This window comes from the organism of the source record quoted next, unplaced genomic scaffold (genome assembly GCF_019419815.1).
Source record: "Pyrus x bretschneideri cultivar Hongxiangsu unplaced genomic scaffold, Pyrus_bretschneideri_v1 Contig32, whole genome shotgun sequence".
Classification (NCBI taxonomy): Eukaryota; Viridiplantae; Streptophyta; class Magnoliopsida; order Rosales; family Rosaceae; genus Pyrus; species Pyrus x bretschneideri.
In genome coordinates, this window is record NW_025999635.1 from 58964 (window position 1) to 85077 (window position 26114).

General features: G+C 37.9%; 5 protein-coding genes across 11 annotated transcripts; 1 reads left to right on the plus strand and 4 right to left on the minus strand.

Moving 5' to 3' along the window:
• Window positions 1-316: 316 nt before the first annotated feature.
• Window positions 317-3235, minus strand: LOC103958409 (protein NUCLEAR FUSION DEFECTIVE 4-like). 2 transcript variants are annotated; one of them, XM_048590880.1, is made up of 2 exons: window positions 3039-3235; window positions 317-2348 (listed from the first exon to the last, which is right to left on the minus strand). In XM_048590880.1, exon 2 carries the CDS (start codon window positions 2303-2305, stop codon window positions 482-484), a length of 1824 nt encoding a protein of 607 aa, XP_048446837.1. In that variant the 5' UTR covers window positions 2306-2348; window positions 3039-3235; the 3' UTR covers window positions 317-481. The 2 variants fall into 2 exon arrangements, with proteins under 2 accessions (XP_048446837.1, XP_018505687.1); XM_018650171.2 differs by having other exon boundaries at window positions 3034-3235.
• A 1954-nt stretch (window positions 3236-5189) lies between these two features.
• Window positions 5190-7794, plus strand: LOC103958407. 6 transcript variants are annotated; one of them, XR_007260581.1, is made up of 4 exons: window positions 5190-5467; window positions 5577-6267; window positions 6442-6560; window positions 7186-7794. XR_007260581.1 is itself a non-coding variant. In XM_048590657.1 (4 exons), the coding sequence occupies exons 3-4, from the start codon at window positions 6503-6505 to the stop codon at window positions 7521-7523; spliced, it is 609 nt and encodes a 202-aa protein (XP_048446614.1). In that variant the 5' UTR covers window positions 5195-5467; window positions 5577-6269; window positions 6445-6502; the 3' UTR covers window positions 7524-7794. The 6 variants fall into 6 exon arrangements, 5 of the variants coding, with proteins under 5 accessions (XP_048446614.1, XP_048446615.1, XP_048446616.1 ...); XM_048590657.1 differs by having other exon boundaries at window positions 5195-5467; window positions 5577-6269; window positions 6445-6560; window positions 6973-7794; XM_048590658.1 differs by having other exon boundaries at window positions 5195-5467; window positions 6973-7794.
• Window positions 7795-8228: 434 nt separating this feature from the next.
• On the minus strand, window positions 8229-10258 carry LOC103958473 (protein NUCLEAR FUSION DEFECTIVE 4-like). The gene has a single exon (XM_048590371.1). It carries the CDS (start codon window positions 10059-10061, stop codon window positions 8265-8267), a length of 1797 nt encoding a protein of 598 aa, XP_048446328.1. The 5' UTR covers window positions 10062-10258; the 3' UTR covers window positions 8229-8264.
• Window positions 10259-13579: 3321 nt separating this feature from the next.
• On the minus strand, window positions 13580-14569 carry LOC125480142 (glycine-rich RNA-binding protein RZ1C-like). The gene is given in 3 exon segments (XM_048590524.1): window positions 13580-13959; window positions 14065-14536; window positions 14539-14569. Coding segments are annotated over 3 exon segments (726 nt in total). The 5' UTR covers window positions 14567-14569; the 3' UTR covers window positions 13580-13733.
• Window positions 14570-21743: 7174 nt separating this feature from the next.
• LOC103958405 (protein SEEDLING PLASTID DEVELOPMENT 1) lies at window positions 21744-25656 on the minus strand. Its single transcript, XM_009370659.2, is given in 10 exon segments — window positions 21744-22280; window positions 22405-22566; window positions 22678-22854; window positions 23080-23324; window positions 23401-23563; window positions 23756-23800; window positions 23802-23948; window positions 24074-24224; window positions 24317-24531; window positions 25028-25656. Coding segments are annotated over 10 exon segments (2103 nt in total). The 5' UTR covers window positions 25523-25656; the 3' UTR covers window positions 21744-21977.
• Between the last annotated feature and the right edge of the window lie 458 nt (window positions 25657-26114).

Genomic DNA, 26114 nt, shown 5'->3' on the forward strand with positions numbered 1-26114 from the left:
AGCTTTACCAGTCAACCACTATAGTTTCTGCATCAGTTGTACCACCTTAATTTGTAACCCTAGTGCCACAGTTGCAGGGAAGTCTTGGCTGTCTCCGGGAAATATCCTCCCATGTTTATATTCTTGTAGCACTCACCACGTGATAAAGATCAAGCAATGAGGTAGTGCTATAGAAACATGATGATATATCTTCGGTTGTATGCAACTTCGTTGCCTCAGTAGCTGACATCATTTTTCTATCACTAGCTTGCATCATTCTGCAATATTTCTGTACCGGGATTGAATATTAAGTTCAAACAGAGAAAACCGATGAAAATAGTGTCAATTTCCATTTTGGTTCAGGAATATCAAGTTCCTGAATTATTAGAGATATCATAATCTGGTTCAAGAAAGATTGTACATAATATTACAATGACAGATGAAATTAGCTAAAATTTAAAACCATTCCTATTTGTGTTTAACTAAGAACTTGTACCACCTTTCACCTTCGAATATCTGGGTTGTTTCTAGGACTTCTTACACCAGTCTCAGTTTCCGGCTTCGATACTAATCCAACATTCCGGTTTGTCGCCACCACCTCGTCAGATTCAACCGCTATCGACTCATCTTTGAACTTCTTATAGATGTCACTGTTATAAAACTTCCAAGTCCTAAGCACCAAAATGAGGGAAAAAAACACACCAAGAATTGTCGCACCGGTGATTATAAGGAAGGGCAATTTGTAGCATTGTCCTCCAGTACAATTTAATCCCTCCCCGGGCTTCCTCTCCAACCCTAAAGCTTTCAGTTGCTTCTCTGCCTCCTTATCATAAAGATAGCCTGTGACTTTCACATTAAGCAAATATGAACCAAGTGGGCAAGCCATCACCCCAACATTGTTCAAAGTAGAGCAATGCTTAAGCCCGAAAACCTCGGAAGTGATTGCAAAAATCAACGGCCATTGTCCACCGAAGCAAAACCCTGTGATTATTGAAGCTACGTAGAGACCATTTGGGACGTTGAAAGCAATGAGAAGGTGGCCAATGCAGGACACCAAGAGGGACACAGTGAACATAAGAGGCCTAGGGATTTTGTATTTTGTGATAAAGACTTCTGAGAGAAAACCCAACATGACTTCTCCAAGGTAAATCCATATGCTTGCGAGCGAAACAAAAGTGGTTATGCTTTCCAAAGAGTAGCCTAATGCAGTTCCAATCTGGCCCAAATTGTCCATCAGTGTTAGCATGCCTCCGAGGCCACACAATGTGGTTAAAAATAAAGTTAACATCTCAATGCTGAATATTGCTTGGAGGATTGTATAGTCTTGTCCGATCTCCGGTGGACTAAATATATTTTCCCAACAAGAAAGCTTTTTTACCTTCAACATTTCCTTGTTTTGGCTTACAATTATTTGATCCACAGGTGGTGAATCTGGTGATGAAATTTCGATGTTTACGGTACTTAAAGATGTCTTATTCCTCCAAGAAGTGTACTCTTCTGCAACTACAACAGCAAGTGGGAGAAAAAGCAAGAAAAGCACAACAGCTGCACTCCCACCGTACTCAAATTGTGTGAATTTCACCTTTTGCTCTACTATGATTATGATCAGTAAGTACCCTGCCAGTCCAAGTGAAATAAAAAAGAATTTTTGTAGTACCTTGGAATATTTCTTCTTCGGTATAACCTTCATTATCCGAATGGTACGAAGAAATATCAAAGAAATAGCTGAGGGAAGCCATGCCACAAACAAAGTGAAGGACTTTGTGTCATTACCATACAAAGCATGGTATATCTGCACAATTACAGCTGCACTTAGGCCTATGTAGCCTTCCAAAAGCCCGATTAAGAGGCCGCGGTTTCTTGGGAAGTTTTTGACACACGTGACTAGAGCTCCGGTGTTGATGAAAGTATGTGAATTTGCCCCCATTGTGATGTACAAGCACATGTGCCAAACTTGAGGTTTGGCAATTTTTTGGGCCACGGCTAGCCATATCATGAAGTATCCGAAAAAGTTGAATGCTGCACCAATTGATAAGACCACCCATGGCGGCGTGACCTCGTTGACTAGGCCGGAAAAGATGCCGATGTTGGCCCCCAAATCCTTGAAGAAACTGATGGTGTTGAGGGTGGATTGGCTGTAGCCAAGGACAGACTTGATGTCGTTTGAGTAGAGGCCAAACATGTAGCTTGCACCGGCACTAGCCATCATTAGGAATGAGGCAAACAACATGAGCCACCGGCCAGTGATTACTTGGACGGCGAAGCCTTTCATATCTGTCCAAGTTCTCACACCATTACCACTACCGCTATTGCCATGAACCTCCATTCTCTAAGCCTCTTTGCTTACTTTGCCTCCTCAAAAGAAAACCCTGTTTTTATCCAGAATTATAATACGCGTTAGCACAAAAAACTTGTACAAAATCATCATATCACTTCATTATGCTGGCTTCTTATCTGGAAAGAATTATATATTAAAAATGAAAGGCAAATTTCCATTTCTAATGTATGCCATGGATAGGAATCCAAAATAAGCTTTCCAATGAAAATTGCTTAGCAATTTGTTCTTAGTAGGGTTTTTGGCTACTCATAACTTGGTAGTCCTGTGTAGTTCATATATACATGAATTACGTCATAGATAACAGATACATACAAGGACATCTTCAATAAATATATGCAAAATAAATTAGGTATAAGTCATGATCTACATAAATACTACTTTAAAACAAGAGAAATGATTTCGACAAAAAAATAATAATATAGCGCATTATTAAAGGTCTATTTTGTGTCTAGAATTGGATTGAAATGAATAACACACTATATTCAAGGTATAAGTGAATGAACTTTCATTTTTACAGAAGTAAAAGAGATTAGACATGAAGAAAATTAGTCTATTCTGGTCTCCGCAATTTAAGAAGAATATGATAGTTAAGTTTTCTCAAAGGAGCAATTCATCTTCTACTCACTACACCAAACTTAGCTTTTATCATACTATCGTAGTGAATTATTCGTTTGAATTTAACTCTAAACACCAAGGCCAAAGAGTGATGAGTTTACCCAACTTGTTGGAAGCCAGGCAGCCTTGAGGTGACAGCGGCAGCTGCAAACGAAGATGATCGAAGGCGTACGTTGTCGTTCGCGGATGGCTGCAGAACTCGAGCTTTGAGCAGAGTTGTTTATGGCATTTTTGGTTGAAATCACAACTGTTCATCAAGTGAGAAGTTGAGCAGACCCCAAGAAATCAGAAAGATCATTAATATCTATGAACTACTAGTCGTCTACTACTAACTATTGATGTGATATGTGAATTTGATGTTCCACAGACAGGACCACATCTTTGACTTTGCTATGTATTTTTTCTTAATTTGGATTTATATGTGTGGAATTCTTGTAATCCACGATTAGGTATTAGCTGAAAAAAATCACTATCATGAAAAATACAGACGCATCCTCAAAACTGAGGTAACATTTAACCACTTAAATAAGAGCATTCGAAACTTGATTTCTTTTTGTTTTTGTCCTCTCTAAGAGCTTATTAATTAATCACTAATAGTGTACTTGGTTTGGTCGAATGGATGAAAAGAAATAGAACGAAAACAAATATATGTAGCAAATATATCAGAAACAAAATGGGTGGTTTCGTCTTTTAAATTAGCTGAGCAGAAAATAGCCATAAGTGAATGAGAAAGAGTAAGGATGGGCATGGTTTGATTCGGTACGATTTTATATGAAATCGAAACCAAAATCGAGCTTGTGGATATCCCACCATTGTTGCATGTCAAGCTGTCAACCCTTCATTGAAATTTCATCAGTTTGGTTTCCCCTTTTCTTTTTCTTCAATTTGTAATAAAACCCAATGCGTTTAACTTTTGCATGCACTGTTTACTATAAGCACATGTTCGTGTAAATCAAATCAAGATAAGGAGAATTTTTTAAATGCGCCGGGAATAGAGTTTGGACACTAAGTATAAGGATATAATTGATTGAAAACTTAGAAAAAAAGAAAAAAAATTCAATCAATTGTATTACGACGCCTTAATGTACCAGACATTGTTTTCAGCACATTGAAAATTTTCTCTAAGATAAGGTAAGTTTGGTAGCAACAAAACTTAATAATATACACACAATTTGGGATTAGGTTTATGTATTTAACCGAGAAATCACACATGCACACATGCATTGCTTAATTACATTGACCTTTAGCAACAAACAGAATAATGATGGAAATTAACCGAACCCCCAATGAATGCAGACAGATTTGGAATCTTTGAATATGTTCATTTCAACGTTCAACAAGAAAGAAATTATGAAAACAAACAAAAAATACGTCGTCAGGTATCCATTTGTTATAAATTATATTGGAATCTCAATCTCTGTTAGCTGGAAAAATGGGATATACAGCTAGAGACACAAAAGGACAAGTTGACTGGTTTTGTGTACATTAGCCACCAACCTCAGATTAATGTTTTAAGTTGTTTTGGATATGTCAGGGGCCCAAAGAAAAATGCAGTTGCATTAGTGGCATACTTTGTTGAATCCGGAACGGGCTTGGTTACATCTTTAATTTTCTTTGAATTCGTAATTGGTTGCAAACTTTTAATAAATGTGAATTCGTGGTATATTTTGATCACTAAAAGCAGTACTATTTCATTTATTGTTGTTGATTTAGTGTCATTAATTTCAAATCTATTTTCGATTAAAATTTTATAATCAAGTGTCTTTCCGTTGAAGTTTCGTAAATAAGATGATTTGGTTAACGAAGAAGAAACAATAGTTCCGTAAATGGTCTTCCCTCATGTTGGGGACCATAACGAATGGACAAACACTTGTAGCTGTAGACAAATTTACAAACTAAATGATATATTACCAATAGAAAATAATCTCGTTCATCAACGGTTCAGTAATAATCTAATTATCAACTTTCATATCATTTAGTGTTTGTTACTTCACAAGACTAGCTTTAGTGGGAGTAAGCGGACTCGCCTCCACTAAGGACTGTGCTAGACGGTTTTAGCGAAAGACTTCGTGAATCATGGAACTAGCTAATCCCTTCGCTCTCTACTCGCGTCCTCTACTCTCTTCTCTAACAAATTTACAAACTAAATAATATTACGAATAGAAAATGATCTCATTCATCAATGGTTTGGTAATAATTTAATTATCAACTTCTATGTTATTTAGTGCTTGTTACTTCACGGAACTAGCTTTAGTGGGAGTAGACGGGCTCGCCTCGACTAAGGACCGTGCTAGACAGTCTTAGCGAGAGACTTGGTGAACCACGGAACTAGCTAATCCCTTTGATCGCTATCTGCTCGCGTTCTCTCTCTCTCGCCCGTCCCCGACCCTAAATCATGAACAAAGACCTCGATTCGAGATGGGAACCGGAATCGGAATTAGAATCGGACTTTTGCAGTGATTTGCCACACTTTTCAGTCCCCAGAGGGTTCAGTTTGCGATCTCCCTTGAGTTTTGATCGAGGAGTTTGTATTGGGTAGGTAGATTTGGGGTTTTACAATCAGTTAATCGAAATATCGAATTTGAAATTACTGAAATTCTGGGAATATTGGGGATTTGTTCTAATTCATTGCTCTGAAATGTAGGGTTTTGGGGTTTTGCAGTTGCAGGAGGAGAAGATGAAAGTCAACATCTTGCGTATCCTTCTCACTGTGTTTATGTTAAAATTCTTTCTTTCAAACTACTCTAGTTTATATACCATTGGCAACTAGCTCATGTAATTTTCTATACTTTTTATACCCAGATATTAACTTTGTTGCATTTAATCATATGGTAGACTGAATTTTGGCTTGATAGTTTCGAATTCCTATGATTTTGATTTTGTTCTTTCTTTCAAATTTACTAGTTTATACCATTTAGAAATAGCTTTTGTAATGCTCTTTTTTTTCCCGTCTTCAACCCGTTGCATCTAATCGTGGTGGAGAGAATTTCAGCTTGACGGTATTGAATTTCTATGGTTTGTCTCCTCTGGAAGTATGAATAATGAGCTGTAGAGTTTTACTACCTTAATTGTAGTCTAATGTTACGAATGGCGATCACAAGATCAATATCTGTTATGTTACTCATGAATCTCTAGCATATGCTCCCCCTGTTTATGATTCAGTGCGATCATCTTTTTAACAACGATCGTGATAATTTGACAATCCCATTTGCTCAGTGATCTTGGTTTAGGTTGAAACATCTTTGATGGGAAATGGACGTATTATGCATTTTATCGTAACTATTTTCTCTTGACCCTTCTCTCTTTGCGAATATCTGCTGGGGATTTTAAACAGAGTATGTCCTTTTTACCTCTTTTCTATCTTTTATGTTCATTAATCAATTGGAAATAATCAATTGCTGCATGTGTGAATGTGTCTAAGTGTAAATTTCATGTGCCCTTTTTTTTTCTGGCATATGTTCTATTTCATCTACTTTGGAGCTCTAACTTTTATCCCTTTGGACTTGCAGGTGGCACGCTGTCGCTTCATGGACATGGGATGCACAAGACGAAACATGTGGGATTTGTAGGATGGCATTTGATGGTTGTTGTCTTGATTGTAAACTCCCTGGGGATGATTGCCCGCTAAGTAAGTCGCTAGAAATTTGATGTTACCCATTTGTTTTCAATTTATCCGCTATTTTTCCCGATTGTCCTGATTGTAAACTCCATGGGATGCACAAGACAAAACATGCTACCCATTTGTTTCCAATTTATCTGCTATTTTTCCTTTTATGAATTGATTGATAAGTTTTTGTAAGTTGAAGTGATTTTTTTCTTCATTCCCTGCTTTCGTTTTGCTAGAAATTTGATGTTATCATATTTTGGGATGGGTTAATTGGTATCTTGTGGGTAAGTTTGTGAAGAAGGATTTGTGTGCATCTACACTGTTTGATGAAATAGCTAAGAGACAAAGTGAGGATGCTTCAGGAAACCTCTTCGATCGAATGACCCCTTTTTTTCATAACATGGCTGTAATGCTCTCATTTTTGCATAACTAGGGGTGAATTATGGAATGGATGGGATCCGGGAGGCTAAAATTCTAGGGGTGCTACTCTGTTCCAAGCACCAGGAGAACTGTTGTGACATGTACCCTCCATTTTTTATCCCACAGCTGCACTTCATCAATCATGTAGTGCATTTTTCTTGTCTACTACAAGTGATGCAATATGAGAAAGCTACTGTTATCCGTGAAAGTGTTTTTGATACTGCAGGAAGGTCAGAAGAACAAGCTCTTCAAGTCACGAAGGTATTTTCTTTGGCCCTGGACGGATGTGTCTTGAGGTATCTTAAGCTTTCAGACAAAGCCATGGGCGAAAAGGGTGTCAATGCATTTGGGTCACTTCTGAGATCACAAAACACTTTGGAAGAGCCTTATTTGATGAATGTGGCAGGGCTCAATATGTATCACAACATGAGGGAGTGGCACCGCGATGTCATTAAGAAGATCAAACGGCTGAATGAAACCTATGCCTTGCAGACAAGACCTATGCCACAAAGACTGATGCACTACGAACTCTCAGGTGGTAAGCTTGAGCACTGTGTCTTCTAGGAGGCCTGTGATCCTTGCGGACGAGACCTATGCCACCAAGACTGATGCACTGGAAGCTGTTATGCATGCACCTGTCCATTTTCAAGGATATCCGACTTTTGTGTGCAATCGGTATCAATTGCTCATATTGGTTGTAATGTATACTGCTGATGAAGATTTGGAGTCTGTAACCAATGTTCAATAAGTCTTATACAAGGCTCATTCATCTTCTAAACTGCAAATTTGGTTCTATTTGCCTATCAATTTGAGTCGTTGAAAGTTTTTGCTTCAATAGAGTTCATTTTTTTGTATAATATTGGTTTAATTCTTGTTAATCGTACAATATTAGTTCGTGGTTGAAAGAAATTAAAATTGAACAATAATTTGCAAACACCAAACTGTGGACCATACTATTTTCACTATCGGCTTCTTAGTCTGACACTGCATCAAACGCTTCACTAAATCAGTCCAGCTTAATCTAGTCTAAGCCAGTCCAGGTTAGTTTCTGAAGCTAGTCTAGTCCGAAATAGTCTGGTACAACAAACGCATCCTTATATTACAAACAAGTTGGATAAATTGGGAAAGCAAACTGTATAATCTTTGCCATTATAATTTAATGATGTAAAAAAAAAAAAGAAAAAAACAAGAAAATCCCACACTAAATTCCAATATTACAAATCATACGAGTCTATATATATATACATATTATTTTTTTTACTCTTTTTTTACCCTATTTACCTCGACTTGATGGCATGTAAATCTCTATGATCTTCCATTGGTTGCCAATGGTTTGACACCATTTTCATCAGCCATGGCCATCTCTCCCTCAGCCGCTTCTGTTTTCTCTCTGAACTTCTTGTATATGTCACTTTGGTAAAACTTTCTCGTTCTCATCACCAAAATCAGCGACACAAATGTGCCAAATAATGTAACTGCTGCAATCACGATGAAGGACAATTTGAAGCACTCTCCCCCAACGCAAGTCAACTCCTCACCTGCTTCTCTCACAAGCCCTTTTGCTGCAAGCTGCTTATTGGCTTCTTTGTCATATATGTGCCCGGCGAGTCTCACATTGAGCAAGTATAGTCCAACCGGGCTAGCGCATGCCCCAAAATTGAACAAAGTCGAGTAGTATTTGAGGCCGAAAAGCTCAGAAATTATGGCGAAAAGTAGAGGCCACAGAGCACCTAAACAAAACCCTATTATCACGGAGGCTACGTAGAGACCATTTTTGACATTCAAGGCAATTAGAAGGTGGCCAGCACAAGAGAGCAAGAGGGTTAGGGTTAGCATTAGAGGACGAGGGAATTTGTATCTTTTTAACAAGATTTCAGAGCCGAAACCCGACACCACCCGACCCAAATAATTCCATATGCTTACTAGTGACACGAAAGTGCTTATGCTGTGTTTAGGGTACCCTAAAGAAGCTCCAATCTGACCCAAGTTGTCTATTGCTGTAAATGCGCCTCCAACACCACAAATGCATGCTACGAAAAGAATAAGCATGTCAATGCTGAAAAGTGCTTGGAGTATGGTGTAGTCCTCACCTCTATCTGGTGGCCTAAACATAGTTTTCCAGCATGACGGTTCAGTCCCTGTGGTAGTGGTGGTGAGCGCTTCCTTGGACCGTGACAGATCAGATGTAACGCTAACTTCTTCTGATTTTGGCTTTTCAGTAACTATTTTCAAGTCCGAACCGCCATTCAACCCGAGTTTCTTGCCTTCCAAGATCTTGAATTCCTCAAAAATAACCACAGCAAGTGGGAGGACAAGCAAGAAAATAACCATGGCAGCACTAGCACCGTACTCACCTTGAGTGAAATGAACATTCTTCTGGATTATAATCATAACCATTAAAAATCCAGCAAGCCCAAGTGAGATATAAAGCATATTATAAAACACTTTGAGCTCATTGGGATGCTTAATGACCTTCATAATCCGAATTGTTCTAAGAGAAACAAAAGAAACGGCAGTAGGAAGCCACCCAATCAACAAAATCAAATCCTTGGTGTCGTCATAATAAAAAGCAGAGTATAACTGTGTGAATATAGCACCACTTAGGCCAGCATATCCCTTCAAGAACCCCAAAACGGAGCCGCGGCTCTCCGGGAAGTTCTTGACACTTGTGATAAGTGATCCAGTATTGGCAAAAGACTGAGAAGTTGCACCCATACAAATGTACATGCACATGTGCCAAACTTGAGGCTTAGCAATTTTTTTGGTCACGGCCATCCAAATCATGAAGTAACCAAAAAAATTGAGGATTCCACCCACTGATAGGACCACCCATGGGGGTGTGACCTCGTTAATCAGACCAGAAAGGACACCAACATTGGACCCGAAGTCCTTGAACAAGCTGAGAAGATTGAGGGTACTTTGGTCATATCCCAGCACGGATTTGATGTCACTGGAGTAAAGACCAAACATGTAGGTGGCGCCAGAGGCTGACATGATTAAGAGGGAAGCAAACACCGTGAACCACCGCCCATTAAGGACTTGGAGGGTTAGGGTTTTGGTGTTACTCCACTCCCATCCTCCACCAGGTCCAGAAATCAACATGGTTTTTTAATCCCTCTGAACTGCACCAGCAGTCTCTCACAAGTTTGTTGTAGTGAAGAAGTTGGTGGATCGGAGGTTTCAATAGATGGATGCAAAGGGAGTGTGTGAGAGCAATTAAAAAATGAAAAACAAAAGTAGAGTAGTGACAACAAACACTTATTTGACCTAGAATAAAATAATTTCAAGTAAATGAGGAGTGAATTGCAAATTTGGAAAGAAAATAGTAAGAGGGGTATGCAAGGTGAAGATGTCATGAGTAACTAGGGGAATGAACTCATCCCTGTAATAGGGGTATGTAAGTATTATCCTATTATTATGTTATTTAAATTACAATACATATATGTGTTTTGTCTGGTATAATTCTAAAATGAAACATATCAACTTTACCGTTCACAGAAAAACATAAATTTTCTTGTTCAAGATAGGAAAGAGAGGAACCCTCTTATAAATTTGGTCTTATCAATAAGAAAGAATTGTCAAAATGGTATTGGAGTTGGTTGATTTTGCCTCTCTGTTTAATTTTTTTTAATCACATGTTGCTTGTCTGTACCCTAATGTTGTCAAGCTAAAAAATTTCCCCAGTTCCTTCTTGTATTTAGCACAAGGGTCGGCCAAATGAACAAAGTACATACATGTAATTTTATCGGTTTTTTAGCCAAAACGGTCTCTACTGAATTTGGCTTAACTCTTTATTCCTGACTAGAAAACCAACAAAAATGGTTTACGATTTGCACACCTTAGACATTTTGATCATTCCGTGATATGTCAATATCTAACAATATATGTTAAAAGAAAAAATCACCATAACATATTCATTACCTTAACGAATTATATTATTCCAAATGAACTACCAATGATTGATGACACAGTAATTAAGAAACTTAATCACTATATGCTGGACATAATCCAATATATAATCTTGATAGATTGGATTCTTACTCTTGTACGATTACTATTCAAAGTTGCTAGAGGCCCAGGCTGACAATATCTGCTTACTTCTAATGATATTCTAATTTATCAAATTGATCGATTTTGAATAAAATTAAGGGAGAAAGGTACATATACAAATACTGCTAAGCAAAAGATTTGGAAGGTGACTTGTATATACGGCTGATATTCTTTAAAAATAGTCATTGTATCCAATTCCACCAACAACGCTTGGCATGAGCATTCACTTAAAGATTTAATAAAAAGATGTATGTTATATACTTTTTGGATATAACGAAAGAGTTCGACTCTTACTCTTTGTATCAGAACTTTGGCCGCCTTCAACATACACTTTTTGGATATAACGAAAGAGTTCGACTCTTACTCTTTGTATCAGAACTTTGGCCGCCTTCATATTGAGAATAAAAAAGTTTGTAGGATAGGGACAACAGGAAAATTCAATTGATGTATGTCCGTCATCAAGCTCTTACATTCAACATAAATACAAGTAGAAGATTCATACACATGAAAGTTACAAGAACTAAATTAGAATTGCATGCTTTGCAATAAGGTATAGGTCAATCATCAATGTCGCTATAGCTACATATCTCTACTTTCTGAGAAGGATTTATGTGACACAAGCACACCGTTACTGTGGCTTTCCGTGCCAATAAAATAAAGATATGTATAAATTTTTCGTTCACATGCTCTTATTATAATGCATAGTGTACTCTTATCATGTAAGTTGTTCTTCTAGTATTCATCTCTTTCATGCCAGCAAAAGTAGCAACCAAACACACACACATGTGCTGATATCTTAGTCCATGCGTTTACACATTTGAGAGAGAAATAAGAGAGAAAACTATTACCTACATGCCGATATTCTAAACTCCTCTAATTTATCACATCTTAATTAATTACATCACATAACATATATAACATAATATTATTATTACTAGAAGCTGCCTCTTGACTTTGGGGTTGGTGCTATTGCTATACATCAAGATCCTAAAATTTATGAGTTTGTCCATTGTTAGACAAAATTTCTCAATTACTTTGCTACTTCGTGCCCTACTCACAGTGGGAAACTTAGTCCCTTAAAGTATAAGGGACTTAGATTGTAAGGTACATGCAGGCACGACCTTAGTCAAGTAATAGGAAAATCCTCTGCCTTAAATTTGAATTTTCATTCCCGTAGTTTGGGTAAATTTAGTGGTAGATTGCCTCGTTCGGTATAGAAAATTTGATTGGAATGAATAGAGATATTCAAGGAAGAGAAAATTTGATTTTTCATTTTGAGTGAATTAGAACGGGTTCGACATGCAAAAAAAAAAAAAAAAAAAAATCTCTATTCTAATCTTCCATTTTGGAAAAGATTGGAATTGATAAATTGTCTTCTTGGGTGGCAAGAAGGACCGGAATGCCCATAGCTTATGAAATTCAGATGATTGGATTAGTCAGGCTTCCTAATCATAGTCGGAGTAAGCCATTCCAACATGCTGACTAGTCAGGCATTTGGCAAACTGTATTACTTCTCCCAAGTAATTAAACCCTATAAATTAGAATATCTTGGGAATTAGGCAACGTAATCATAATCCTAGGAGGATTAGATATCTTATCCTAAATTTCCTCCTAGATAGTCTCCCGATTTAATCAGGATTACTCTCCCTACAAGGACTTTGAAGATCTCTTTAAATACCCTAGCTTGGGCATTTATCTCTCTAATCAATATGTCTCTCTCATATTCTCTCCACACCTAAAATAGGCTCATCTCCCTCCAAACACAATGATGGACCTATGTGCATAGAGAACTCATCTCCTATACGCCTATACAATGATGGTTCAAGATGCGCACTCATCAAATCATTCTTTCTTAGAACTACACTAATGATTTTATTCTCCTTCCCAGAGATATATAGGTTCAATTCAGATTCAACACACCCCCCAATCAACCCCATTCTCTCTTAGTCGGAGATCATTGACTATTCCGACTGAATCACACCTCCGTCCTCGAATTTGGTTGAGATGAAAAAAAAAATTACACCTTTAATTGTAAATATTACCATAAGATTCAAACAAATGTTGACGTCCGCAGGATTAAATATTCAAAACAGAAGCATATGGTATGGAACTCAACAAGAAATAGGAGAGAGACGGAAGGCAAAACCATGTCAATTTGTGCAATAAAAGAGTTCTTGGTGTGTACACCAAAAAAAAAAAGAAGAGTTCTTGGTGTTTAATAGATATCTAGTGCCGATTTTCCTGAAAATGACCTCATTTTCTTTTTATGTTAATTCTTTTGGTTCTCAGCCAATCAGAAAGACGGGGGTTGAGAGTGTACTAAATATAATTGAAAGGTATAGGCTTTTTGACTTTTTAACGAAACAACGATTTTTTAGATTGATATACCCCTTCACTTTTATTTTGATCATTCTGTGAATAATCTTTGTATAATAAGAACTAAAATAACAAAAATATCCTTAATTTAATAAACAATGAGATTTGACAAAAAGTAAGGTATTTTTATTTAACAGAGTTTTTCCACGAAAGAACTAAAATGATTGACGATGAACAAAATTAAGGCCAGTAAAAACCCAAATGGAAAATACTGAATTAAAATGCATATCATCCATCAATCCTACATTAAAATTGCAATCTGAACATCCCACATCAAGAACCTAAAAGATTATAAGCTAAAACAGCTACAAGTCTCATGAAAACAGCCGAATCACCCAACAGCAACATTTAGTAACGGTCAAAGGAAGATGGGCGGCCTCCCCTGCTAGGGCGGTCATAAGGACCAGGCCTGCTTCTGTAATTATCGCCTCTAGCTGGCCCTCCGCTTGCATACCTGTCGCCTCCTCTTGCGCCACCATCCCTATCATACCCTCTATCTTTGCCATAACCATTTTGAGGATAACGATCAGAACCACCGTACCTGTCACTTGCAAAACGATCACCGGCTGGGTACCTGCAAGGAAAAGTGGCGAAAGTTGAGTAAAAGGGATTTTGTTTACTACTATTCAGAGCAATCACAAGTGAGAAAAAGGAACAAGCGGTTAAGCACTACTCATACCTGTCGCTAGCATAGCGATCACGGCTACCATATTTGTCATCTCTGCTGTCAAAACGGTCCCTCTCTCCATAGCGCCCTCCATCATAACGGTCATCCATGTAGCGGTCACGGTCTCCACCAAAGCGATCCCCACGGCCACCAGCCCCAAACCTAGAATGTGATGAGAACGAACCTCCACCGCCTCTTCCGCCTCCTGCTGAAGGGCAATCTCGAGCCCAATGTCCTGGTCGACCACACTTGAAGCATTCATCTTGTCCTACAGGTCTATCTCCTCCCCCATAGTTTCTCCTGCCACCAGATGAGTAGCCACCTCCTCTGTAGCCATGGTCAGAATCCTCTCCAGCTCCTCCCCCTCCCATTTTGGGTTGAGCTTTGTTCACAGAGATTATGCGATCACTCAGCTCCCGCCCATGCATCTCCCGGATTGCGTCTTCCATTGCTCGCCGATCTCCAAATGTAATAAACCCAAACCTCGGGGACGGTTTGTCTCTCGTTCCATCATGATCTATAAAAGTACCACATTAGCCATTTCATATAAATGAAATTCATCCATTTTAACCAAAAGTGAGACAGTAATCTATCAACTACTCCCAGGAGTCCACAACGAGAAACTAAAAGCAACTTGCATCACCCAGCCAGAGTTCAATTGCTGAGAAGCTGGAAGAAGAATTAATAGACAGGGAACACACAGTACGAACGCAAAATTTAAGAATGAGATATGGATTAGCAATATATATTAGCACGCATCCTAACTGGTAATTAAAATTTAACAAGTTGATAACTTACTTTCTCCTTGTTATTATGGATAACAGATTGAACCGTGTTTCAATGTGAAAAAAATTCTGATAAATACAGAGGAATCCATCACTTCTGATCTTGACTTCCCACAAAATCCAATAAATTAGATCCAGCATAAACTGATACCTAGCCCACCACAAAGTCAAATGTATCTACTCTCAAACAGAAACATTCAAGTTGAATTGGCCATCAGTGCTAGCAGTATATCTGTGATAAGGTTAACTTCTCAATGATCTTTAATCCCAACATAAGACTGCCAGAAATTAGGATAACACCGCAGACACCAGGCAAGCATCCATCTTGTATTCGCGAAAACAATGTTCCCCCAAACAAAGCTATGCAGATCACTTAGACAAAGGCAGCAATCACAATGTTTGATCTTTCCACTATTCAAAACAAACCACATAGAGCACAAAAAGATACCTCAAAAACTGTGTTCATTTTGCAGACTATGCCCGACTCGATCCATATCACTCGTTCTCATAGCGTTTCATTAATTTCGTAAAAAACACAAAAATCAGTCAAAGACAGCAAAGGTGCTCCATCCAATTATCAGCTCAAAATAGCAGAACTGATGACAATGCTGATTATCCCATTCAACCAGAAAACTTAGACCTACTAAACTCATAAAAGATACCCTAGAGCCATGGAGATCCATGTTCTGACAACCTTTTTTGATAGAAGACGTTCGGACAACCTTTGCTGATAGAAGATATTCCGACAACTTTTAAGTACTTGCAATTATCATACGATCGCCTATTAAAAACTTGCCACCACAGTTCCCAAAGATGAAATGCCAATGGGTAGGAGGAAAGAGAGAAAAAGAAAGGTGTGCCCATGCCTACTCCATATACCCTGACTACAAACTTGAACAGGTTCAGGAGTTTCAGATTCCAAGGTAGCCAAAAGTACTACTCCACCAAAGTTATCAAATCTTAAATCAATACTCGAACTGCTGATGAACTGGCAGCATCGATATCTGGTGAGTGTTGATGTTGCTGAATTCATCTTGCCCATGCAAACCCAAATGTACTGAGCCTCAATTAAACACTGTTTCCGAAACTGCAAAGACGCTACTGATCCTGATGATGTCTCATAAGATCCACAGAATGGATTGCATGAATGTGCCCGCAAGTGATGTGACCAGACTGAAAGTGTGGACTATGTAAATGACTCTACCAGGTAGATGGTTGAGTTCATAATGCACTAGATAAACATATTGACCCACAAAAACATGACAATGAAATTGATCATAATCTCTTGTCCCCGCAAAAGAAAAATAATAATAAAGTTCTATAAAAAAGTTTCGAACTAGTTCAAACAAAATTCAACTCACAAGGCTGAAAAGAAGGCTCAGACTTCATGAGCACTCCACAATAGCTGATGAGAGGACCCCATTGCCAGAAAAACGCAGTTTAGAGTGATTAACTCAGACTAACTGTATCAAACATAAAGTAACTAAGCTTGATACTTCGCAGCCTCATCCAATAAAGCTCGAATTTGATATCTGGCAGACCTCCATGAGGACCATAACTAAAAGATCAGGCATCAAGAGTTTGACACATCTGAAGAACAACTAACAAGAGACAACAAAACTCTGATTTAGACAATGACTATGTCAGACTTAAGGCTGCAGAGCCACATAATCCGAACAGAATCATACTCCTACAAAAAAGATAAATTTCTCAAAGTTTCCATATCTTGTGAATTGATGATTAGTGGGCCCACCCTCAAAGCCTTACTTATATTCCGAATTTCCAAGACTATCACAACCACAAATCTTCTCATCAATAAATCTTGTGGATCCCAACCACAAATCTTTTCACCAATAAATCTTTGTTCCTATACAGCAGATGAGACCAAGCAAGCAATTTACTGGGCTGCCTTGAACTCAATTCCACGCATCCAGATACCATCTGTTTGTGTTATACTTCTTGCCTTGATATTTATTCTAACCATCAGCTATAACTAGTCCCAACAAATCTTATCAAGCTTCAGTAACTCGATGCAATCACTCAAACAAAAATATCTCTACGAAAACCCATACACGTACAGCACCAAAAGATCATAACCGTCATTCCAAAAAGACATGAAAACAAATAAGGAGAATTAATACAAAGTGAGGACAACAAAAACTATCAAAAGAAAAGGATAAAATCAAAATAAACATAAGTAACCGTAGTTACACACATAGAATTAAATATCAACGCTCCTTATAAATGTACAACCGAAGATATCCTGAGGTCAGAATGGCACAACTGACAATTAAATATCTCAGTGAGTAGTTTATTTGTTACATTCGTGTTCGCTCAGGAAGGGCACTTCATACAAAAAACAATTGGGCATAACAAGCTCATTGAACACGTGGAAAGAGCATGATCTGAAAATCGATAATCAGGATCAATCAAACAATTAATGAACATGCATTATAGCCATGTACCATCATTGTCTGAACTTCCTGCATCAAAACCAAAAGCTTCGGAGAATGTTCAACCAATTTGTACTTCAAATATCTTGGGCAGGCAGGATAAAAAATTAATTTATTGCAACAAAGATTTCGACTGTTTTCCTTCTAAACATCAACTAAATGTAAACATAGGGTCAAATTAAAGCCTGAAACTGACTGAAAATTTTGGGACTTTTTTCACCTCTTAAAACCAAAAATTCAAATATAATTCAGACCAAAAACTAAAAGGATAAGATCTTTCCAATAGTTTGCAAGCAAAGTAAAGCAGCTGAAGCCTAAAAACGCATGCCTCTTTCAATTGACACAATTAACAGGTAATAGGATTGGTAACAATTAGGGTTTACATATAATTACGCGTTGATTGGAAGATTAATCATCGAAGAACTAGCTAGGAAAAATTTGAGGGTACCTGAGCTTCAATAACTTTGCCGAAGCGTTGGAAAGCGCTCTCCAGCTGACGCTCCGTCACGTCCCACGACAACCCTCCCACGAATATACGGTAGTCTTCCTTCCTGCCATCTCTCTCCCTCAATCTCTCTCTCTCTCTCTCAATCTCTGTTGCCTGTACTGTGTGACGAGCCAAACCCTAACCGCGTCGTATTCTTGTATATCTACTTCGATTTGGCCCCTTTTCTATTTGGCTTATTTATTAGCTTAGCCGTGCTCAGATGCGCAGAAAGTATTTTTTGAATCACCAGGGTATTACGTGTAATTTATATATTTTAAATGTATTTATATGTGTAAATTAACAAAAGGAATGTCAAATATTTGAAGTAAATGAATAATTTTAGACCATGCTAGAAGAAACCCTCGTAAACCAATTAAAACAGCTGAATTCACATAATAAAATAGATTGCCATAGAATTTACATTAAGAATAGAGAAAATAATATTTAATAAATATTTGATTGAATCACATTATTGCTAACTCATTGTGAGGCTAAGCTCGCGCCTCATCCCCTTAGTGTAAATAATATCATTTGTTTATAAAATAAAATAAACAATCATTTGACAATTAATTCAATCACATTATTATCCGCGTGCAAAAACTTTTTTTATAAAGAAAATAATATTTAATAAATAACTGATTGAATCACATTATTGCTAGCAGGCTAAACCCACCCCTTTCTAGATAATATTGTTTGTTAAAATAAAATAAAAAACAATCATTTGACAACTTATTTAATCACATCATTATCCGCATGCGAAAGACCTTTTTTATAATCGGCATTACACGTCTCTTAAAATGTTTTGAACACAATATTCATGATTTTCCTAATTTTTTATTATATTTTTCTTTCCCCTTCACATGGGCACCATCGGCTTTCACTCATTCTTTTTTTTTTTATTCTTCTCTCTCCTCACTAATATTTATATTATATTTTATTATTACCAAATTACCCCTGCATTATTTGATCGATATATTGGGCTGCTTTTGGATTTTTTTTGGTTGAGGGGCAATTTAGTCCTATACTTTTGTCGAAGTCGTGGGCCCAAATTGGGGGCTCTGGCTTTATATATAAGAAATGCAAAGGGATTTTTTTTTTTTTTTTTTTATATTTTTAATGAGGACTAGGTATGGGGTTTACTCAATATCGAACTTTAACGATCCGAATTTTCTATTTTGTAAGTCTCAATTCATAGATATCTTTACAAAAATTCAACTCAATCTGAAATCATTTGCCTATTTAATTATCAAGATAAATTTTTATTCTTTCTTATATAACAAAATATTCGTTAATTTCTTTGAACTCAATTAGATGTCTTAAACATTTCCATTTTGGCTAATATTTTGGAAGGATGATCTGTGAGGTACAATTTAGAAAATAGACAATTTGAGTTGTTAAAATTCAATGTCGTGTGAATCCTACACCTAATCCTTATTTTTATAAATAAAAAAAAAAATCTCTTCCTTTAATGATTTCCTATTTATTACTATGCTCATGTACTTGGACGAAAACCTCAACTTATACCCACTTTCACGGAAAATTTTTAGGTGTACCGGGTACACCAAATTTTTTTGGTGTACCCTCACTCATTAGAATTTTTTTGGTGTACAAAAAGTGAGGGTGCACCAAATTTTTTTGGTGTACCCTCACCATTATGAGTGAGGGTACACCAAAAAAATTTGGTGTGCCGGGTACACCGAAAAATTACTCCACTTTCACCTCGCCTCATGCGTCTTCATCCCGCTTGCGTTACAAAGCCATTACTATTCACTCTTAAAAATAAGTCTTTATACAATTTCATCCGTTTTCATTGTTACAGCAATTATTTATTATCTACATATATATATATATATATATATATATATATTTTTTTTTCTTTTGTTTTTTTTTTTTTATACTTTATTAATTTTATCTTCCACGTGTCATTATCGCTTTAGATTTGCGATGAGATTTTAAATCATTTCTGTGACTTCACTTGTCACTATCCATTAATAATTTAGCTCATATTTTATATAAGATTTTCAATCATTTACATTGCGTCACGTATCCTTATCCAATCTTTTAATTTTCTCATACATCTTTATAAAAACCCTTCAACCCACCACATCTACTCACACCAATCACATTTATCCTTCATGCTCATCTCAATTCATATATTTTAAAAAAGATATTCCAGCAATGTCTAACATGGGTTGACTGATCTCTCTTAGCCCATCCCACACACAGGGATCAGATTAGATCAATTTGTAATGGATCTGAAATGAATCATGTCTATTTATATCCTAAAACCTCTAAACGACTAAGACTTTTGGGCCCTTCAACCAACTCACGTTTGGATATGGTAGGGAGTTGCTAATTATTTCTATCCATGTTGTAGGTTTTTCCGTTGCAGACTTTTTAATATACCAAAAAAGAATAAGGTAGGACTTTGAGAGCTTACTTTGTAGGGCTGGACAAGGAGATAGCACAATCTTGCGTGGTCTTCACACTAGTAAATTTTTTAATGAATGAATCTTATGGATTGGATTAACACGTATGTCTTACCAATTCGGTGAGTGCTCAGATTTTATCATTCGAATAGAAAAGGGGTTCCAAACCTCGATTCCCTTATGTATGTAGGGCGAAGGTGCTGTAATGAACGCAGGTGGTTGGTACAATAGTATAGTAGAACGCGCCTCTTTTGCCGGATCCCACACACCACAACGTTAGATTACAGTACAGCCTGCTTCTCACATCTCTCTTGATCAGCTACTTATTCCCCTCATCCCACATGTTGAAAGAACTATCCGTTGATATCTTAGCCTATATTTAGATCAAGACTTTACTAATAAAATAAGGCTCACTTGCAGCTACTCAAAAAAAGATATGCTCGAATGCTTTTGAGCCTGGCATTTCTATACCGAGTTGTATGCATGTGAAAAGGATGAACAACCCAATAGCAATAGTCTATTACGTGAATAGAGGGGCACCACACACATTAGTGGCCAAAAGGGGAAGAAGCACACTTCTTTATTTTACCCATAAGCTAAGGCATGTGCTTCTCATTGTCCAGGCTTATGACTAACCTCATGCTCCCCGACTCTAAGGGAGAGAATGAATGCACTACTTCTCAGTGCACTTGCAGGGGTCGCTCACACACTCCTTACAAACGGATAGTATTTAGTGCAAGAATGAATTCTTCCTTTCTCTCGAGAGCGGAATGCGAATGCCAAGCCAACAAAATGAGATTCCAAGAACCTTTCGTTATAATCTTACCTCCCCTTACTGATCAAGTAGGTCTTATTACTTAATAACCGAGAGAGAAATGCAACTAGAGAATAAAAATCTACAGAGTAGACCCTTTTTTTTTAGTACCCGAAAGACTTTTATACGAATTTCAATTTGAAAGTTCAGAAGCATAATTCATCGACATTTGTACAACTGATATCTCCATTTTTGACATGGAGTTTGTGAGCCCGCCAGGAGTGTGCATTGTCTGGACGTGAAGAATTCTATTTCATGAAAGAAGGCCTTACTCACTTGAGGCCTTTGGAGTTTGCTCGGCTTCTCTTTCTGTATCAAATTCACTTTCGACGTGGAGCACTTAGCACATTTGACGTCGCTTGAGGAATAAAAACCTCTTCTGATTCTGCGTTGCTTGCTGCATCGAGAATAGCCTCTCCTTCTGAACCTTCGTCATTCTTTGAGGAAGGAATTGCTGATCATTCCGGCCGGCTCTGTAGTTTCGAGGCTGGCTTAGATCTTTCTGCCGTTTTGGGGAACATCTTGGCCTTAACTTCTGCTTTGGTTGGCTCGGGTCGCAGGGGCAGAAGGCTGACCGACGAACCAGGGTCTAACAGGATGCGATTCACCTTGTGATTGTAAATCTCCCCGTTGGGACGATTGTGTTCAGTTGTTTTCAGCATGAGGTCGTCGTTAGTGAAGGCAGTCTTGATATCAGATGACATCATTTTTTGGTATTTCAAATTATTCACTAATTGGGTTGCTCCCTTTATATATAGAAATTATTTCGTTGAAGAAGAAACAACTACAAAGAGCTCGTTACATTATTCGAAATAATTACATTAATTTTTTTTAATTGGCAGGGAAATGATTACATTAATTGACATACATAATTTACACGACTATACATGAAATGAAATGAGCTATCAACCAGTGATTGAAAAATGTTGCAGTTGAGGCAGCAATCTGCATCCTCTTCTATTCAGATATAAGAGGCAGCCTAGTAACACTGGTTCCTCCACCTCCGCCGGTTAGTGATTTAGAGTTAATCACCTCCAGAAAACTTGAACCGGATTTAACAGGTTTTGAAGCTTTCTTTTTGTTTAATCTCATCGGAAGAATCTGCAACCTCGGATTCATCTCGGTGCCTGAATTTTCAGCAGCCAGCTGATAACTTTCCACTAGCTCAAGCTGTCGGGCGATTATTTCAGAGCGTCTTGGGAGAAGCTCTACTGGCTCTCCACCAGGAATCACGATGTACTCAATCGCAAGTCGAACCTCCTAGGACATACAAAAGGAGAAACGGTGTGCTAAGCAAATGATATAGGTAAGGTCCTAAGGATTATGTTGTGGAATGAACTGAGAATTTACTGACTGAAACGGATAATTGGGAAGGAAAATGTACCTCCAATGCATCAATCTCTTCCAAAGATGGTTTTCTTTTCGGGGCATCATCTTCAATTTCAATGTCGAAAGAACTATTGACTAACTGCTTTCGCAAAGAGCCAACAGATTCCATTTCAAGAATCATCCAAACTGCCTTGACCATTTGTGCCATGGTATTTGACTGGACAACAAAACCGAATGAGCCATGGCGTGTATGGTGTATACCATACAATGCAAATGTAAAATACATACACAAACAGAGAACTTCGAAAAAGAACGGAAGTGAGGCTACCTTCATGACAAATACAGGCAAGTCGTGGAACTTTGTTACACTGCGGATCCATGGGTTCTGTTTCATTTCATAACTGGATGCTATTATTACATCAGCTGTTCCGATATCATCAGTTACTTCTATTTCATCTTCAAGCCCCATTACCTTTGCTACTTGTAGAAGATCGGCTTCAAGGATCTACAATACATCAAAATAATAAAAAATTTGTTAATACAAATCATCTGCCTTGTGAAAACCTATTTACTAAAAGCGTTTTGGAAAAATTCATGAAGTTATTACTACAAAATGCCAGAATCAGAGCTTAAGAAAATGTGTGACCTTTGCTCTCAGTTTAATGAGCGTGGATTTGAAACTTTCCAATTGAAATATAGAGTGAAGCAAATAGAAACCTAAGTAACATACCTTGTATGCATATACAAAAACCGGCAAACTCCTCTTCTTCACAGATCTTTTGCTGCTCAATTTTTTGGACCGTGTAGGAGAATGGTCTAGATCTTCCGTGTCAGACTCTATATCAGCGGCATCAATGTTCTTTTTAACAGTAAAATCAGACACTTGTAGATAGCTCTTTTCAGGTACTGAAATAGACTTGCGAGAGCCACTAGCATCTGCATCAACACGACGGATTTCAAACAAAGGAGATTTTCCTGCAACCAAAAAATTTTCAATTTAGAATAATTTTGGCCCTTGAAATGTCAATCCAAAGAGGGAAGTGCAAAATACCAGCCAGTATAGCATCAACAGTTGCATCTAATCTGTGATGCACACGAAGTTCTGTTTTAGATATAATCTCCACAGCACACGTAAATGTAGGAGGCCCCCTTCTTTCCAGAATTGTCTTCTGTACCTTCCTTCTTCTTGCTTCTTCATCACCAAGTGTCACACTCTGCATTCAGATCAAAACTGCTTTTAGTCAATCAACAGTTTCTATCTGCGAAAGCCTTAAATTGGTAAGGTCTCGACACTATATCTGCAGTGGAAATGATGTCATATCTCCTATATGATACCAACAAGGAGCACTAATAGATCTGAGCACAACTAGTAAATGGTAGAGTTGACAAGTAGCATTGCACTGCACCTCTATGCCACCGACAAGGATCTGTAGAGAAGGATTTTTCATTACTGTTGTCTATCGTCATTCCATGTGCTGTTCCAACTAGTTGGACTCCTCTTTGAGCAATAGTACTGGCGGCCAATGCTTCAAGTTCTGTTCCAATTTCATCTATTATGATTGTTTCGGGCATATGGTTTTCTACTGCTTCAATCATAACCTGCACAAAAGTTCCCAAGGGGTAAAACGATGATTTGGGTGAAGGAAAAACAATGCACATTTACTACTCGGGAACTAAAGCAACAGTTGGAGATAAAAAGCGGTTGAATTGTTGTCAACACTCACATTATGCTGCATATTTACATTAGGAACTTGCATCCTCCTTGCACGACCTATTCCTGCGTGAGGAACATCTCCGTCTCCACCAATCTCATTCGATGTATCCACAATCACAACACGCTTCATATGATCATCTGCCAGCATTCTAGCAATTTCTCTGCAGGGGACAAATTCATAACATGCTTATTCATGATGCCAGGTGAAATGGAATTTAAAGGTTCATTTGCTTGGACCAGGAGTAGGCAATACCTGATTAAGGTTGTCTTCCCAACTCCAGGAGGTCCAATGACCAAGATGGAACCGCCGCCCTCAACCAAGTCACGTATGATCTCAGCGCTTCCTGACACAGCTCGTCCCACTCGGCACGTGAGGCCAATGATTTGCTTTTTCCGGTTTCGAATGGCACTTATCCGGTGTAGTGAATTGTTAATACCTGAACGGTTGTCATCTGAAAACTCACTAACCTGCAGAAAAGCAAGTACCTTTGTATAAGAAACACATAAACAAATAGTTACGAATCGTTTGAAAATGTTTTTAAAATGACTGAAAACGTTTTTGGAGAAGATGTTTATGGCTTTCAAAAGCACTTAGAGTGTTTTCTGTAAGAAACACCAATTATGTGCTTTTTCTAAGAAACGTTTAAGTGATTTTCTAGGATTGACTTGCTTTTTAACTAAGGATTGGTTCCAAAAAAAATTTCATCAAAAACGCTTTCAGCCATTTTAAAAACACTCCCAAACGAGCTCAAGATCTTTCCTTCTAAACAAAGCTAATAGGTATTTACCAATAACTAGCATGACCAATCACAAAAGGGTCCAAAATTAACAATTTAATCGATCATTAAATAAATAATTAAACCATAGAGACAGCCACTAACACCAAATTAAAGATTACCCAAAAACACTTACGTCATGCAAATATGACACTTAATTTTTCAATCTGCATAAGAATGCTCCAAACCTTCGATACAGCGTGCCGTAGATCTTCAAGATTCACCGGCTTTTCGGAGATCACCCAATCACCGGAAGGAAACCTCGCAATCGGACTCCTCCCCAAATCCATCACAACCTCAACGAGCTCGCCAATCTCCTCGTGCCTGTACAGCTCACTCCTCATCCTCAAAGGCAACAATTCAAGTAACATTCCCAGCTCTGAAGCCGCCTCCGGCTGCGACGTGGAAGCCGGATTCAAATTCGGAGAGTTCGAAATCAACCCATTTCCGGAATAGAACCGATCGGACGGCCTCCGAATCTCCGGGGACGGAATCCATTGGGTGGAGGATTTGGACGAGGCAACCGGCTTATGGCCACCGCGTGTTCGACGAAATGTTGAAGAGACTGCAGAGGTGAATTTGGAGTTCTGAAGGTAGCAGAGAGTCGAGATTGGGATCTGGTTCGCCGATTGCCATGAGCTCTGCAAATCAACGAGCACGCATTGCGAGCTCAAAGCTCTCATTTTTCCTCTGAATTATTAATTTTTAATACAATAACAAAGAGACTCTGATTTTATTTTAATTTTTTTAATTTTTTATGGATGTAGTTTTTAAAGTGTCCGAATTGGCGAGGATGGAAGAAGATTCGGAGGTATCTCCTCCGCGATTGGAGTTTTGGAGGGAAAGTGGGGCCGCCAAAGAGCAACCTAACAAACGGTTAGCGACCGTTGAAAGCAATGGAAGTTGAGCCACGTCGGGCTGCGTCGCGAGCCACACATATTTTCCAAGGCTTCTAGCTTTGGAATTCTTTAGAAAAAAAATTCATTATTTCCTTTCTTGCACTCCACAATTTAAACTTTGGGACTGTTAATAGCACTTAAAAAATAATCATTTTTCTCGATTTTTGAAAAGATGTATTGTCGTTGCAAAATCAACAACTAGTGTTTTTTAGAACAAAAAATAATCACGGGAGTAAGTGATAGCTATTTTAGAGATCTAACAATAATTTCTCTATATCTTGGTAAAATTATGATAGCAATTCGTGTTATTTTGGCGAAAATCTGCTTGGTTAGACCAGTATCAACCTTCACGACTAATTGTTGCAAATTTAAGTTC